The sequence below is a fragment of the Rhinatrema bivittatum genome, chromosome 1 (genome assembly GCF_901001135.1).
Source record: "Rhinatrema bivittatum chromosome 1, aRhiBiv1.1, whole genome shotgun sequence".
Classification (NCBI taxonomy): domain Eukaryota; kingdom Metazoa; phylum Chordata; class Amphibia; order Gymnophiona; family Rhinatrematidae; genus Rhinatrema; species Rhinatrema bivittatum.
This window is the reverse complement of record NC_042615.1, coordinates 290,184,359-290,200,742: the sequence shown is the minus strand read 5'-3', so window position 1 is coordinate 290,200,742 and position 16,384 is coordinate 290,184,359. Positions and strand designations below refer to the sequence as shown.

Genomic DNA, 16,384 nt, shown 5'->3' with positions numbered 1-16,384 from the left:
TGGTAACAAAATTGTATACAATCTGCAAGCCAATTAGATAGAGTTTGCTTGCCCACTGCTTTACCCGGTTTGTTTGGATCAAAAGAAACAAAGAGCTGGGTGGATTTCCTATGGGCCGTAGTGCAATCTAAATAGTACGAAAGCGCACATTTACAGTCCAAGGTGTGTAAAGCCCTCTCTCCTTGATGAGTGTGGTTTTGGGAAGAAAGTAGGCAAGATGATGGATTGATTCAAGTGGAATTCCGTAACTACCTTGGGAAGAAATTTTGGGTGTGTACGGAGTACCACTCGATCATGTAGGAATTTTGTGTAGGGTGAGTATGTGACAAGTGCTTGTAACTCGCTAACCCTTCTAGCCGATGTGATGGCTATGAAGAAAATAGTCTTCCAAGTGAGAAATTTATCATCACAGGAATCCATAGATTCAAAAGGAGAAAGCATGAGCCTTGTTAAGACTACATTTAGGTCCCATTCTGTGACTGGTGGACGGTGTGGGGGTTTAAATTGAATTAAACCTCTCAAACCTACTAACGAGGGGTTGTACCGATATTGGTGCATCTCCAATGGTATTGTGATAAGCAGAGATTGCACTTAAATGTACTCTTACAGATGAGGTCTGGAGACCAGAGTCTGAGAGGTGCCATAGATAATCTAATAAAGAAGATGTAGTGCAGGAAAAAGGGTCAAGACTGTTTTGTGTGCACCACGTGGTAAACAGTTTCCATTTAGCACGATAGTTTTTTTGTGTTGAAGGTTTACATGAAGCTACAAGCACTTGAGATACATTGGTTGAAAGATGGAGTGGTTGTAAAATCAAGCTTTCAACATCCATGCTGTCAGGGATAGGGATTGAAGGTTGGGATGGCGCAACCGACCCTGATCCTGAGTTATGAGAGTGGGAGCTTCGCCCAGGCGAATTGGATCTCTGATCGAGAGGTCTAGAAGTGTGGGAAACCATACTTGCCGAGGCCAATATGGGGCTATGAGTATCATGGACCCCTTGTCCTGTTGTAGCTTCACTAGAATTTTGGTTATTAGCGGTATTGGAGGATACGCGTATAGAAGGCCTGAGTTCCAGTGGCAAGCAAAGGCGTCCCTGGGTAAGCAATTTCTCTGCTTGTACAGGGAGCAATAATTGTCCACTTTGTAATTCATTTGTGATGCAAAGAGGTCTACTGTTGGTTGGCCCCAACTTTGAAAGATCTTGGTCGCCACTTCTGGATTCAGAGACCTTTCGTGAGGTTGGAATTGACGACTGAGGCGATCCGCCACTACATTGTGAATTCCTGCTAGATAAGTGGCCGTAAAAGCATTGAGTGTGCTAGGGCCCAGTCCCAAATCTGTGCTGCTTCTTGACAAAGGAGATACGAGCCCGTACCTCCCTGTTTGTTGATGTACCACATAGCTACTGTGTTGTCTGTTTGTATCAGAACAGTCTTGTGAGAAAGGCAGTCCTTGAACGCATGCAGCGCATAACATATAGCTCGAAGCTCTAGGAAGTTTATCTGAAATGTAGCTTTGAGTTTTGTCCAAGTACCTTGGGTCTGCAGATGACCATTGTGTGCTCCCCAGCCTAAGGTGGATGCATCTGTAGTTAACGTCACTTGCGTAATTGGTTGTTGGAAAGGTAGGCCTTTGAGCAAGTTGGTCATGGTTGTCCACCATAGTAGCGAGGATCGTAGTTGCTGAGTTACTTGAATTGGATGAGAAAGCGGTTGAATGGCCTGTATCCATTTGTCTTTTGAGTGTCCATTGCGTGAGCCTCATGGCTAATTTCGCCATAGGAGTGACATGAACTGTGGAGGCCATGTGACCCAAGAGAGACAGACATTGATGAGCTGTGATTTGTGTGTGTGTGCGCGGAGAGAGTCTGCTAACAAGGCTAGTGTCTGTGCACGGTCGTTTGGAAGAAAAGCTTTTGCTGTTATGGTGTTTAATTCTGCTCCGATGAATTGTAACAGGTGAGATGGTGTGAAGTGGGATTTCTGGTAGTTGATGAGGAATCCCAAGCAATGGAGTAGAGTTATTGAGAGTTTGAGAGAGTTGAGAGCTCCTTGCCTTGTTTAGCTTCTGATGAGCCAGTCGTCCAGGTAAGGAAACACGTGCACGCCTTGCTTGTGTAGGTGGGCAACTGCCACTGCTAGGCACTTTGTGAACACTCGAGGTGCTGAGGCAAGACCAAAAGGTAGCACCCGGTACTGGAAATGTTGATTTCCTACTAGGAATCGTAGATATTTGCGATGAGGAGGGAATATTGGAATGTGAGCGTAAGCATCTTGAAGATCCAGAGAACAGAGCCAATCTCCCTTTTGAAGTAGAGGTAACATGGTGCCCAGAAAAACCATCCTGAATTTTTCTTTTCTCAGAAATTTGTTGAGATTTCTGAGGTTGAGGATGGGACGTAGGCCTCCTGTTTTCTTGGGAATGAGGAAATAACGGGAGTAGAATCATCTGCCCTGCTGAGGCCGGGGAACTGGTTCCACGGACCTGGCTCTCAGAAGGGTGGATAATTCTGTTTTTAGACTTGTGGGTTGGTTGTTTACTGTCCAAAATGAGGTGGGTGGAGTATCGTTTGGTACAGTGAGAAAGTCCAAGTGGTACCCTTGAGATGTGATGGAGAGTACCCATTGGTCTGGGTAATGTGTGACCAATTGTGTTGGAAGAAGGCAATCCGACCTCCAACCGACAAATTTGGGGTCGGATTGGTAGACAGGCTGCTGTTCCCTGGTATTGCTTCAAAACCCTGATGTTGCTCCTGTTTGTGGAGGGGGTTGAGCCCTAGGCGCTCTTGGTTGTCTAGACTGAGTTCTCTGAGTTGGTCTGGATGAGCATCCATGGGCAGGAGGTGGATAACTCCTTGGCCTGTAGTATGGACGCTTGAACTCTTTCCTTGGGAGTCTTCTTGATGGTACTTGAGACTTCTGAGGTACCGAAGAAAGTTGCTTTAAGGTTTCTGAGTGTTCCTTTAGGAGGGAAACTGCTTCCTTTACTTCATCTCCGAAGAGATTGTCTCCTACACAAGGGAGATCAGCCAGTTTCTCCTGTATTTTGGGTCTCAGATCTGTGGCCTTAAGCCAGGCCCATCATCGAGCACTGATAACTGTGGCTGATAGTCTTGATGCCGTTTCAAAACTATCATATGCTGCACGAACCTCATGTTTGCCTGCTTCTAGACCTTTATGAATTATGTCAGAGAAGGATTCCTGTACTTGCTGGGGGAGAGTTTCAGAGAGTTCTTGCATTTGCTTCCATAAGTTACGCTGGTATTGCGTCATATATAATTGGTAGGACACAATCCTGGAAACTAGCATAGATCCCTGAAACATCTTCCTACCTATGTTGTCTAGGAACCTGTTGTCTCTTCCTGGTGGAATTGAAGAATGAGTTTTTATTCTTTTTGATTTCTTTTGTGCTGACTCAACTACCACTGACTGGTGAGGTAGTTGAGTCTTCTGGAATCCTGGGATGTGTTGAACCAGGTATGTCGCATCTGTCCTCTTGTTTACTGGAGTATGGAGCAGGGATGCTCCCATAATCTGTATAACAATTCTACGAGGACTTCGTGGACTGGTATGGCTAATACCTCCTTAGGAGGGTCCACGAACTGTAGCACTTCCAGGGTCTTTTGTCCGGAATCTTCCTCAGACTGTAGTTGAAAAGGAATGGTGTCAGCCATATCCTTAATGAAGTTGGAGAAGGATAAATCCTCCGGAGGGGATTTTCTACATTCCTCTGGAGGAGATGGTTCTGAGAGGACTTCTTCCGATGAGGTATCAGTATCAGTATCCTTCCATGTATCAGGTGTATGCGGTCGAGGCACCTTCAGTATCGATGGCATCGATGAGTGTCCCCCTGGGTTTCGATGGGAACAATGGGGATATCGGTGGGAATGGGCGCGGAATCCCCGATGGACCCGGAATCGAATTTAGAATCGATGATTCTTCGGCAGTATTGTCTACCCTAGAGTGGTGGTATCGGCACTTCCTGAGGTTTCAAAGGGATTGCACCGATAAGTGTATCTAGTTTTGCTAAAATCAGCGCAAAAAAAGATAAAATCGGGCATCTTCATCGGTGGAATCGACGATGGAGTCGGCAGTGTCCTCGGTATTGGCATCGAAGGAACCGGCGATGGAACTGGTAAAGGCATCGATACTGGCATCGATGGACCTGGTGATGGAACCGGTAAGGGCATCGGTACTGGTGTCGATGGAACCGGCGATGGAACTGGTAAAGGCATCGATACTGGAGTTGATGGAACCATCGATGGAGACAGTACTGGCGATAGCGCTGGCCTCGAAGGCAGAGTCGGTGCTAGCATCATGTCGAGGAGCGCATTCCTGACTGCCTGGCGGATATATCTGTCCAGTACTGCTCGCATAGCTGGTGAGACCAAAGCAGCTATGGGGGAAGGCAGTGAAGGCGATTCCGGTACCTCAGCAGAGCCCTGAGGAGGTACGGTTCCTGGCACAGATATCGGTGGGGTGGAAGGCCTCGATGAAGCGTCCTCTCTCCGAGGTTTCTTAGCCGCTGATCCAGGATCCTTCGATGGACCGCCAGGTATCGGATCGGTCTCGGGATCGTGAGGCCGATGTCGATGCTTTTGTTTGTGGTCAGTGCTTTTTTCGATGACCGACATTGATTTTATCGAAGAAATAGACGGGGTTGGTGACCTTCTATCTCCCGCTTCATCTGGTTTTCTTTTCTTCAAGACGACTTTACGGATCGCTCCAGTTGGAGACAACTGCGTGGACGTCGAAGTTGAGGGCATTAACTGTAAATGGAACAGGTGTTCCATCGTCTCCATCCGGAGTCTCCTGCCCTTTGGCATCATCTCAGCACACTTCGGGCAGGTTAGGACATCGTGTCTCTCACCGAGACAGAGCACACACTCTAAGTGTGGGTCCGTGATGGACATTGTTCGACAACAAATTGGGCATTTTTTAAAGCCTGTAGCCATTATGAAGTCGGTCAGACGTGGACAACTTTCGGCTAAAGATACGGTATGGAACCGACGGAAATATAGAAAAACTTACCGCGATGGTAAAAAATGGGGGACCCCTGCGGTTTCGAAGTTTTTCGGCTATTTTAAATATATGGTGAAAATCACCACACAGGACTCCAATTAACCGCGAGGCTAATGGCTTCGTGGAAAAAAGAAGACTGAAGGGAGACCCCTGTGGCTGAGAATATCATGGCATGCTGAGCATGCTCAGTGGGCACACTGTGCCAGTCAAAAGTTTCTAGAAACTTTGACAGACGTTTTTCCGTATAGGGCTCCATTACTGATGTCACCTATATGTGAGGACTAGTATTCTGCTTGTCCTGGGATAATAAAGTTAACGTCCCTGTTTGCACTAGAGGCAATGGAGAGTGAAGCGATTTGCCCAAGATCACAAGAAACAGCAGTGGGATTTAAACCCTCGCTCACAGCTCACTTCTCTATTAGGCTAGTCTTCCACTCCGATTAAAGAAACCTTGCCAGTTTCAATTTTTTAAGATGCAAAACAAGTCATTCTAACACTAGCATATGAATACTGTATTCCCTCTAAACATTTAATTAGTTCTAAAATTCACTGCAGCAGAGGAGTAGCCTAGTGGTTAGATCAGTGGGCTATGAACCAGGGAAACCAGAGTTCAAATCCTTTGCCTTTTCTTGTGACCTTAGGCAAGTTACTTTACTCTCCATTGCCTCAGGTACAAACAGAGACAGTAACTTTAAAATGAGCACGTGGGTGCCCATACACACGCAAATGGGTGCATTAGGCACAAATGCTGGCATTTTAAATTATGCACGCAACTGCATGCATATCATTTAAAATATGCCTACCGCTCGTATGTGTGCTCCTAATTTTAAGTGGTTACTCGAGCAAATGTATTTCACATATCTTCCTTAGGTCTTCATCAGCTTTAATACATGCAGAAAAGTGGATTTTAAAATATGCTCCCATGAAGGACATTCCCAGTTTTGCCAATTAGACCACCAGTTTGCTCAGTCTGTCTCAAGGTCATCTAGATCCCTCTGGTTCTTCAGCCTGTACTCCCCCCAGCTGATCCAGGCCCCTCCCCAGTCATTTTAGACCCAAACAGAGGTTTATGCAGACTTACACCTCAACAAGGACAGAAGTAATCATGCACTGCTAAGAGCCTGTCGCATGCTGCAGACGCAGGTTTTAAAATACGGATTTACAAATGTAAATTTTGGAGTTGCCCCAGAACACCCCCTCCTCCCCAACTCCATCCCATTTTTTTTTTTTTTTTTTTTACTCGTGCATGCGCAGAATTTGCGGATTTTAAAATGTGTTGCTCATGTGCGGCCCATATAGTCATATATACAGGCCTTTTAACACAAGCAACACTTTTAAAATTCACCCCATAGATTATAAACCCTCTGGCAATAAGGAAATATCTACAATACCTGAATGTATTCCACTTTGAAGTTCCTGTACAGTGGAATAAAAATCTAATAAATTAACTAGAATAAATCAGTAGCCCTGCTTAGCCTATCTTTTCCTTCCCTCAGCATTAGTATGCTTCCAGGGCTACTAGGGGGCTGGTACAAAGCTTAAGCACAGAGAGATGCAGAACCCACTATGGAAAGAGCAAATCATAATTTGTCACCTCAGCTATAGACTGTTGACAGATTGTTTGTACCATCAAAGAAACGATAATGTAGAGCTGGTAACACCTGAAGAAGAAACTCATAGGGCATTGAAAATTCACAGACAGTACCATCTTTAGAGTGTTGCTTCAGTACCTCAATCTGCAGAGAAAGCAAATGTTGCTTACCTGTAACAGGTGTTCTCACAGGACAGCAGGATGTTAGTCCTCACATATGGGTGACATCACAGGATGGAGCCCAATCACGGAACACTTTTGTCAAAGTTTCCAGAACTTTGACTGGCCTCGACTGGGCATGCCCAGCATGGCACTAACCCTGCAGCCAGCAGGGGTCCCCCTTCAGTCTTGTTAAAAAGCTACAGGTAGTGCCGAAAATAAAATAAGAAAAGTTATGAACCCAACACCGCTGGGCAGGTTTCGTGAGGACTAACATCCTGCTGTCCTGTGAGAACACCTGTTACAGGTAAGCAACATTTGCTTTCTCATAGGACAAGCAGGATGGTAGTCTTCACATATGGGTGAGTACCGAGCTGAGGATGTCCGAGTATGCACCAAATGTACCCAGCTGTGCAAAGACACTAGGACTGGGGTGGAATTTGGCGGAGGGCATCCTGAATCCTAGCGGGCAGGCGGAAGGGTGTTGGTACGTCAAGTTGTAAAGAGGTTGCGCAAGACAGACTGGCCGAAGATGGAATCTTGTCTTCCGGCCTTATCTAAGCAATAATGGGCTGTAAAGGTATGGAGAGAACTCCAGGTGGCAGCCCTGCAAATGTCAGGAAGTGGCACCGATCGTAGGTGTGCTACTGAAGTCGCTATGGCCCCCACAGAGTGTGCTTTAACACGGTCTTGAAGTGGAATACCTGCTTGCTGATAGCAAAAGGATATGCGGTTCGCCAACCAGGAGGAGAGAGTCTGTTTACCCACAGGCTGCCCCAATTTGATAGGATGGAAAGAGACAAACAATTGAGTGCTTTTCCTGTGGGCAGCTGTATGGTCTAGGTAGAACGCTAGAGCCTGTTTGCAGTCAAGGGTATGCAGAGCCTGCTCTCCTGGATTGGAATGGGGATGGGAAAAAAGGTAGGTAGTATAATGGATTGAGATGAAAAATCAAAAACTATCTTAGGTAAGAATTTAGGATGAGTGTGGAGTACTGCCCGGTCCTGCAGAAGTTTAGTGTAAGGCAGGTAGATAACTAGAGCCTGTAATTCACTAACTCTGCGAGCGGAAGTGATTGCCAAAAGAAAAATTACTTTCCATGTGAGATACCTAAGGTCACAGGAATGAAGAGGCTCGAATGGTGGTTTCATGAGCCGACCCAAAACTAGGTTGACGTCCCAAGAAGGGGCCGGAGGACACAAAGGAGGCTTGAGGTGAAGCAAGCCTTTCAAGGGGTTGTACTGATATGGGAACATCCCTGACACCTTAATGGAAGGCGGCTACCGCACTGACATACATCCTGATGGAGGAAGTTTTTAGACCGGACTCTGACAAGTGCCAGACTTCATGATTGGACAGGTAAACGGGTCAAGGGATTGAGAAGAGCACCATGACGTAAACCTGGTCCATTTGTAAGACTACGATTTCCTTGTGGAAGGCTTCCATGAAGCAATCAGGACACAGGAAACTGGTTCAGAAAGATTAACTGGCTGAAGGATTAAACTTTCAACATCCATGCCACCAGGGACAAGGCTTGATGATTGGGGTGGCGTAGGCACCCGTCGTTTTGAGTGATTAGAAGCGGGTCCTTTCTCAAGGGAATGTGCCTGCAAATGGAGAGCTCCTGAAATATTGGAAACCACACTTGGCGCGGACAGTGGGGTGCTATCAGGATCATGGTTCCCTTGTCCTGACATAACGTCACGAGAGTCTTCGAGAGAAGTGGAAGTGGAGGGAATGCATATAGGAGACCGGTTGTCCATGATAGGGAGAACGCATCTCTTGGCTGATAGTGTTGGCTGCGAGTGAGAGAGAGCAGAAGTTGTCTACTTTGCGATTTTGAGGTGACGCAAAGAAGTCTATTTGAGGATAACCCCATTGGTGGAAGATCAAGTTCGCTACTGAGGGGTTGAGAGACCACTCGTGCGGTTGAAAGGTGCAACTCAGCTTGTCTGCCAACACATTGTCCACTCCCGGCAAGTAGGTGGCCCTGAGGTACATCGAGTGGGAGAGGGCCTCCACCCATATCTACGCAGCTTCCTGACACAGAAGGTAGGAGACCGTCCCTTCCTGTTTGTTGATGTACCACATGCCCACCTGGTTGTCTGTCTGGATCAGGATGACTTGATTGGAGAGGCGATCCTGAAATACCCTGAGAGCATATCTGATTGCTCGCAGCTCCAGGAAATTTATTTGGTGTTTGGCTTCCTCTGGAGACCAAGATCCTTGTGTCTGCAGATCGGCCACGTGGGCTCCCCAGCCGAGGTTGGAAGCATTGGTGGTGAGAGTTATTTGAGGGTCTGGAGCCTGGCAGGGCAAGCCCTGGAGGAGTTTGACCTGATTTCACCACCAGGCGAGAGACAGAAGGAGTGAGTCGGTTACGTGGACAATGGTCGACAGGGGCTGAATGGATTGAGTCCATTGTGACCTTAGAGTCCACTGCATGACTCTCATGGCCAAGCGGGCCATTGGGGTGACCTGAACTGAGGACGCCATGTGTCCCAGTAGGATGAGAAAGCGGTGTGCAGTCATGTAGTTCTGAGACTGCCGCTGGTGTGCGAGAGACACGAGAGTGAGAGCTCGCTGTCGAGGCAGAAAAGCCCTTGCCTGCAAGGTGTCCAAGTCTGCCCCAATGAAGGATAAGGTTTGAGATGGGACTAAGTAGGATTTGTCGCAGTTGACGAGAAATCAGAGTGAAATTAGAGTGTGTAACGTAAGATGTAGGGATGACAGAGCAGCTTGCTGAGTGGGAGCCCTGATTAACCAATCGTCTAGATAGGGGTAGACGTGGACACCTTGAGTCCTGAGGAAGGCTGCAACTACGACGAGGCATTTTGTGAAGACTCGTGGTGCAGACACGAGGCCGAATGGAAGCACTCGGTACTGATAGTGCTTGGGGCCTACTAGAAACCTCAGGTATTTGCGATGAGATGGAATTATCGCGATATGAGTGTATGCATCCTGGAGGTCTAGAGAGCAGAGCCAGTCTCCTCTTTGTAGAAGATGAAGAAGAGAGCCCAAGGTTACCATTTTGAACTTCTCTCGCTGAAGGTACTTGTTGAGGGCACATAGATCCAAAATTGGATGAACGCCTCCCGATTTTTTGGGTATTAGAAAGTACCGGGAATAGAACCCTAGGCCATGCTGAGAGTAGAGTACTGGTTCTATTGCCTTGGACTGGAGGAGGAAGGAGACCTCCTGTTCCAGAAGGATGGAGTGATCGGATGTTCTCCACGTCTGTAGAGGTGGGGAGTCCGGTGGAATGGAGAGAAAGTTCAGATGATAACCTTGAGCAATTATTGCTAGGACCCACTGGTCTGAGGTGACTGAGTGCCACCTGTTGTTGAAATGGCACAATCGACCTCCCACTGGTATGTGGGGCAATGGAAGCTGGCTGCTGCTCTCTGTGCAGGAGTCAAAAACTGGAAGCAGGGCCCAGCTGAGGAGCTGCTTGTGGGTTTTGTTTTCGTGTCTGACGAGACTGGGCTTTTTGAAACGGTCTCGTAGAACGGGTTCTAGTTGGTGGCGGGTAGGACTTCTTTGGGCGGAAGAATGACTTCTTAGAGTCCTTCCGAAAGGGTTGTTTTGAAGAGTACTCAGAAGGCATCAGAGAGAGCTGTCTCAGGGTCTCATGATGGTCCTTGAGTTCCGCCACCGTCCGTTGAATCTGCTCGCCAAACAGATTGTCTTCTACACAGGGCAGGTCGGACAATCTGTCCTGATCTTCAGGGTGAAGGTCGGAAGACTTGAGCCAGGCCCATCGTCTTGCCGAGATAGCAGCTGCAGATTCCCTGGTAGCAGTGTCAAAGATATCGTACGATGATCTGATCTCATGCTTGCCTGCCTCAAAACCCTTGTTTACTAGGGTTTGGAGTTGCTCTTGAAATTGCTGAGGCAGGGAGTCTGTTAAGTCTTGTATCTGCTTAAATAAGACCCTATTATATTGGGTCATACAGAGCTGATAAGAGGCAATTCTGGAGATGAGCAATGATCCCTGGAAGACACGGCGACCAATGGCATCTAGAAATTTCTGTTCCTTGCCTGGGGGAAAGAAAGTGTGAGGTTTTGATCTCCTTGCTCTTTTCTGGGCAGATTCAACAACCACAGATTGGTGATCCAATTGAGATTTGCGAACGCCTGGAGCTGACTGAATGAGATAGATAATTGGAAGGGAACCAATTCAGACATCTCCTTCACAAAATTTATGAAGGAAAGGTCCTCTGGAGGAGAACGCTTTCTGCTTTCAATAGGTGAAGGTGGTGAAGGCAAATCATTGGTGTCTGGTGAAGAATCATCAGTCCAGATGTCGTAGGGATCAGCACCTGCTCCTCTAGGGACCAGAGGAGGACGGGGCGGTAGGATCCCTGAAGGTCCTGGTCGAGGCTCCGAAGGACTCAAAGGAATAACTGGAAGCACTGATGAAGGCATTGAAGGCACCAGTGCAGGCATCAAGGGAATCGATGGATGGCTCAGTGGTGCCGATGGACGCGTTGGCGCCGATGGGTGGATCGGTGGCACCGGACGTATCGGCATCGATGGCTGAGGCATCGGCAGAACTCCCGATGGAGGGATGTGGAACGGTGTTTCTCCTCCCGATGACAAAGCAAGCAGGGAGGGCACCGGAGCCATCGGTGACCCGGGGTCCATCAGTGGAAAAGCGGCCATAAGCGCTTTCATCCTCGAGAGCAGCGGTGCCAACGCTGCTGGAATCGGGTCAGTAGTCTGTTCCGCAGTCGGTACCAGAGGAACCTGGAGTCGATGCATCGCCTTGTTGATTGCCTCCTGAACCATCCGGTCCAGTTCTTCTCGGAGACATGGAGCAAGCAGCCCCGGCTCCGGAACAGAAGAAGGAGGCAGAGGCATAGCCGGAGGGACCACCGTTAAAGGCGGAGTCATGGCTCCCGATATACTGTCGGGTGAGGGCTGCCTCAGTGACCCGGTCGCCAAAAAGGTCAGTGCCTTTTCTGGATGGGGTTTTTTCGACGGTAGTGAGGTCGATGATTTCGCTCCCTCAATGGTCTGAGACTTTCGATGCCGGTGGCGATGTTTATCTCTACGATCCCCTCGGTCCTGAGGGTGAGTAGAGGGTGTCAAAGGCCAAGAAGTCACCGGCCAGAAGTCGATGCTGGAGCGAAGTTGACGGTGCCGGCTCTGACGACGTCGATGCAATCGACGGTGTCAGGGTTTGAGCACTGAAGAGAAGTTCCATCTTCTCCATTCTAGCCTTGCGACCTTTTGGTGTCATAAGGGTACATTTGGTGCAGGTTAGGACATCGTGCTCACATCCGAGACGCATTACACAGACTTTGTGAGGGTCTGTGATGGACATGGTACGATTACAGTCTGGGCACCAGCGGAACCCCGACGCCACGGCCATGAAAAAATTGACCTGCGGTACGGTCGACGGCCAGTATGTCTTCTACTAAATTCCTTTGACACTTTATTCCACGCTTTTGACTCCTACACAGACTATATGATAGTCTTTCTTGATATTTCAGCAGCATTTGACACGGTTGATCATCAAATACTCATTTTCAGGTCTTAAATCTATAGGTATTACAGGTACAGTTCTAAACTGGTTTTCATCCTTTCTTACTGATCGTCCCCAACAAGTTAACATCAATCACCACTCTTCTGTCGCCTACACAATTTCATCCGGTGTACCTCAAGGCTCATCATTATCTCCCATACTATTTAACATATTATCTCCTTCCTTTATGTCATATTCTATCCTTTCTTAACCTACAATTCAAAATTTATGCAAATGATATACAGTCCTTAGTTCCCTATAAAACATCCTGGTCCGCTACCTTATCTATGGTCTCTCTTTATCTATCTACTATTAATTCTTGGCTTTCACACAATCGCTTAAAATTGAACCCGTCCAAAACTGAGATTGTTCACCTAATACCTATTTTAGATTCTTCAATTGGTCCACCTTCACATCTGATAACAAACGGCGTGTCGATCCTGATAACACATTATGCCACAAACCTAGGAGTCATCATAAACACGGATCTATCTATGAAACAACACATCTCTTCTCTGACTAAAAAATCATTTTACAAACTACAACTCTTAAAATGCCTCCGCCCGCTACTCTTTCATCACGATTTTCGAACTATTCTACAGTCACAAATTTTCTCTGGTCTAGACTACTGTAATGCTCTCTATCTAGGTTTACCTGACTCCTCAATCTATTCCCTACTAGTTCAAAACAGCGCAGCCCGCATTTTGTCTGGTATCTCTCTTCGAAATCACATCACACCTACTCTCCAATCCCTTCACTGGTTACCCATAAAATTCAGGATAAAATATAAAGTACTCACCATCATCCATGGTGTAATACACAACTCTTCTTCTACCTGGCTCTGTTCTATGCTTCGTATCTATAAACCCACTCGGCATTTAAGATCATTAACACAAAATCTATTAGACATTCCATCACCTCGACTGGCAAGACTAGACATCACCAGAAGGAGAGCGTTCTCTGTAGCAAGACCCTCCCCTCTGGAACTCTTTACCGAATCCACTCCGTTTATTAACAAATCCACTTCACTTTAAAAAAATCCCTGAAAACATATCTGTTCCAATTAGCATTTAATACCTCACCAAATACTTAACATCAACTACAAAACTCCCCCCTTTCCCCCTCCTCCCTGTAGTACTTCCCTCCGTAACCCGCTTCAACAAAACAAATTTATTCACCCCTTCCCCCCCTCTAGAATAACCCCCTCCAGATACCTTCTACCCCTCTTATTTGTATATGGCTCTTTTTCTATTAAGACTTTCTTTTTAAAATTAGTTACTTTATTGTTTATATACCAATTTGTGTATTTTTATTCTTTTTAATTTATTTTCTAATCTCGTTTATTTTATATTTTTGTAAACCGTTTTGATAAAACTTACATTTTAAAAAACAGTATATAAATACTTTTAAATAAATAAAATAAATAAACAGGTAAAAAAACTTACCAGAGTACCGTGGCTTGAAAAAGTTGAAGGAGGGACCCCTGTGGGGTAAATTAAATTTTAGTAATTCCGTGAGGAAAATTCCTGTCAGGAATCTCTGCAGAGCTCCTTAACCGCTTGGCTACTGCTGCGCGGAAAAAAGAAGACTAAAGGGGGTCCCTGCTGGCTGCAGGGTTAGTGCCATGCTGGGCATGCCCAGTAGGGGCCAGTCAAAGTTCTGGAAACTTTGACAAAATTGTTCCGGATTGGGCTCCATCCTGTGATGTCACCCATATGTGAGGACTACCATCCTGCTTGTCCTGTGAGAATACAGTATTCTCCAAGACCAATACAGCTCCTCAAAATTTGTTCTCCAGCTATAAAATTAATTTTAGCAAGTCAGCAAAAAAACCCCTCTAAACCTGTTAAAGTGTTTCTACCATAATATTCAGAGTGTTTTCTTGAACTAGGTACAATAACTACTGCCCTCTTACCAAACGTGCTTACACATGTTGCATAAGGGCTAACAAGTACCACTCATTCAGAAAGCAGTTTTATTAAATGATTATAAAGCAAACCTACATCCATCTCTGCTCTTCTCAATTTGTTCCCGGAGAAACCTGTCCTTGTGAAGGTTAACATCCCCAAACCAGAAGTCCACTTGTTTGGCTATATCAGAGAGCAGCTGTTTCACCCGTGATCTCTTCTTCTTCTCACGCTCCTTCCTCTGCTCTGTGGTATTCTCCTGCTTGTCTTTGTCCCGTGCTGTGTCTGTCTCCATTCCTGTCATCTTGTCTCCTGGAAGTTATGGGGGAAGATAGTATGAACTATGGCTCTGTAATAAAACTTCCTTATGAACTCTCAGTTGAAATTAACTACCTGTCCTTTTGGAAGCAGGCTAAGGTATGATTATTTTCAACTGCTTTTGAGACAAAATACAATTCAAAGGCGGACTGATGGGGCATAAGACACAGGGGAGAAGCAGCAAGTTTTTAATATATTGTCTTGGTATGTTAGTTTGATTATAATGTAATGGGATTTGGTTATTTGAGATGTTTTATGTACTGATGTTATATTAAGGTGAAATTTACTCTTACCAGATAATTTCCTTTACTTTAGTCCTAGCAGACCAGTCCACACCTGCAGGATTCCCCTGCTTGACAGTAGGTGGAGGCAGAGAACTTTTTCCATGTTCTTTATTTTATTTTTCCTGCTTAAGTCACTCACGTTATATATCCTGAGATAGCTGGGAGGTTCCTTAGTAGCCTCTTGCCCTAACCTATCAGGTTGATATCCTGTATTTTTCTTTTTTATTTCTTTCAGGAGGGTAATTTGACTTGTCTGCTAGGACTAAAGTAAAGGATTTAAGCTTCCTTTTCATCCTGCAGACCAATCCACACCTGAGCAGTACCTAATTCAGTTGGGCTGAGGCCTTAGAAGCCCCTAACACTATTTTGCTAAACTTCAGATCCTCTTCTACCTGAAGGTCTAGCCCGTAATGGTTTGTAAGGTACCCCAAGAGGACCATGCGGATGCCCTACAAATGTCCCGAGGCATTGCCCCCCCAATCTCTGTCCACAAGGTTGCTTGAGCTCTAGTAGAGTAGGCGCACAAGGCCCCCAGGGCCTACTTCCCTTGTGCAACATATGCTGCCACTATTGCTTCCCTAATCCAGTATGCAAGTGGGAGCTTAGAAGCTGTCTGGCCCCTTCTTTGGCCCTCCAACAGGACAAACAATCTGTCTGACCTCCTGAATTCATTGGTGATCTTTAAATAATCTAGCAGCATCCTTTGGACGACTAGTGGGTGAGGGGGGCTTCATGCCTGTCCCCCCTCTGTCCTCCTCAGAACTGGTAAGACAATCCCCTGATTTGTGTGAAACTCTGACAGCACCTTAGGTAAGAAGGATAGGACAGGATGAATAACTACCCTGTCCTTGTGAATCGACAGGTAGGGCTTCCTACAGGACAAAGCCTGGATCTCCGAGACCCTTTGGGCTGAGCATATTGCCACTAGAAAGACTGCCTTTAAAGTAAGGTTTTTTAATGTTGCCCCTGTAAATGGTTCAAAGGGTGCCTTGGACAAGGCCCTAATGACCACATTAAGGTTCCACATGGGTATTATCTGGTGCTTCGGAGGCCGCATATATTTTACTGTCTTCAAGTAACGTGCTATGGTAGGGTGAACCCCTAGGGAGCCTCCTTGCACCTGGCCTCTAAAACAGGCTAATGCTGCCTCTTGCACTTTGAACGCATTTAGGGCTAACCCTTAGTCTAGGCCATCCTACAGGAACTGCAAGATTTCCCTTATCATTACTGTTTCTGAGGAGACTTTTCTTCCCTTGCACCACTCCTCAAAAACCTTCCAGATCCTACCATTCGCCTGGAAGGTAGTGTCTTCTAGATCTTAAACAAGGTGGCTACTACCTCCCTTGAATAGCCTTTTTTCTCTAACCTGTCCCTCTCAAGAGCCAGGCTGTAAGGTAAGAACATAAGAACATAAGAAAATGCCATACTGGGTCAGACCAAGGGTCCATCAAGCCCAGCATCCTGTTTCCAACAGTGGCCAATCCAGGCCATAAGAACCTGGCAAGTACCCAAAAACTAAGTCCATTCCATGTAACCATTGCTAATGGCAGTGGCTATTCTCTAAGTGAACT

General features: G+C 46.4%; 1 protein-coding gene across 3 annotated transcripts in view; it reads right to left on the bottom strand.

Annotated features, from left to right (window-relative positions):
- LARP7 (La ribonucleoprotein domain family member 7) overlaps positions 1–16,384 on the bottom strand; it is a 230,746-nt gene that overhangs the window by 164,100 nt on the left and 50,262 nt on the right. The window contains exons 2-3 of one of the 3 annotated variants that reach the window (XM_029596294.1): positions 14,308–14,523; positions 13,750–13,787 (exon numbers count right to left, since the gene is read on the bottom strand). In XM_029596294.1, coding sequence (XP_029452154.1) covers positions 13,750–13,787; positions 14,308–14,515 — 246 coding nt within the window. In that variant the 5' untranslated portion in view covers positions 14,516–14,523. Of the gene's footprint in view, positions 1–13,749; positions 13,788–14,307; positions 14,524–16,384 lie in introns of those variants that run through there. The other 2 variants (XM_029596283.1, XM_029596304.1) reach the window with 2 other exon arrangements.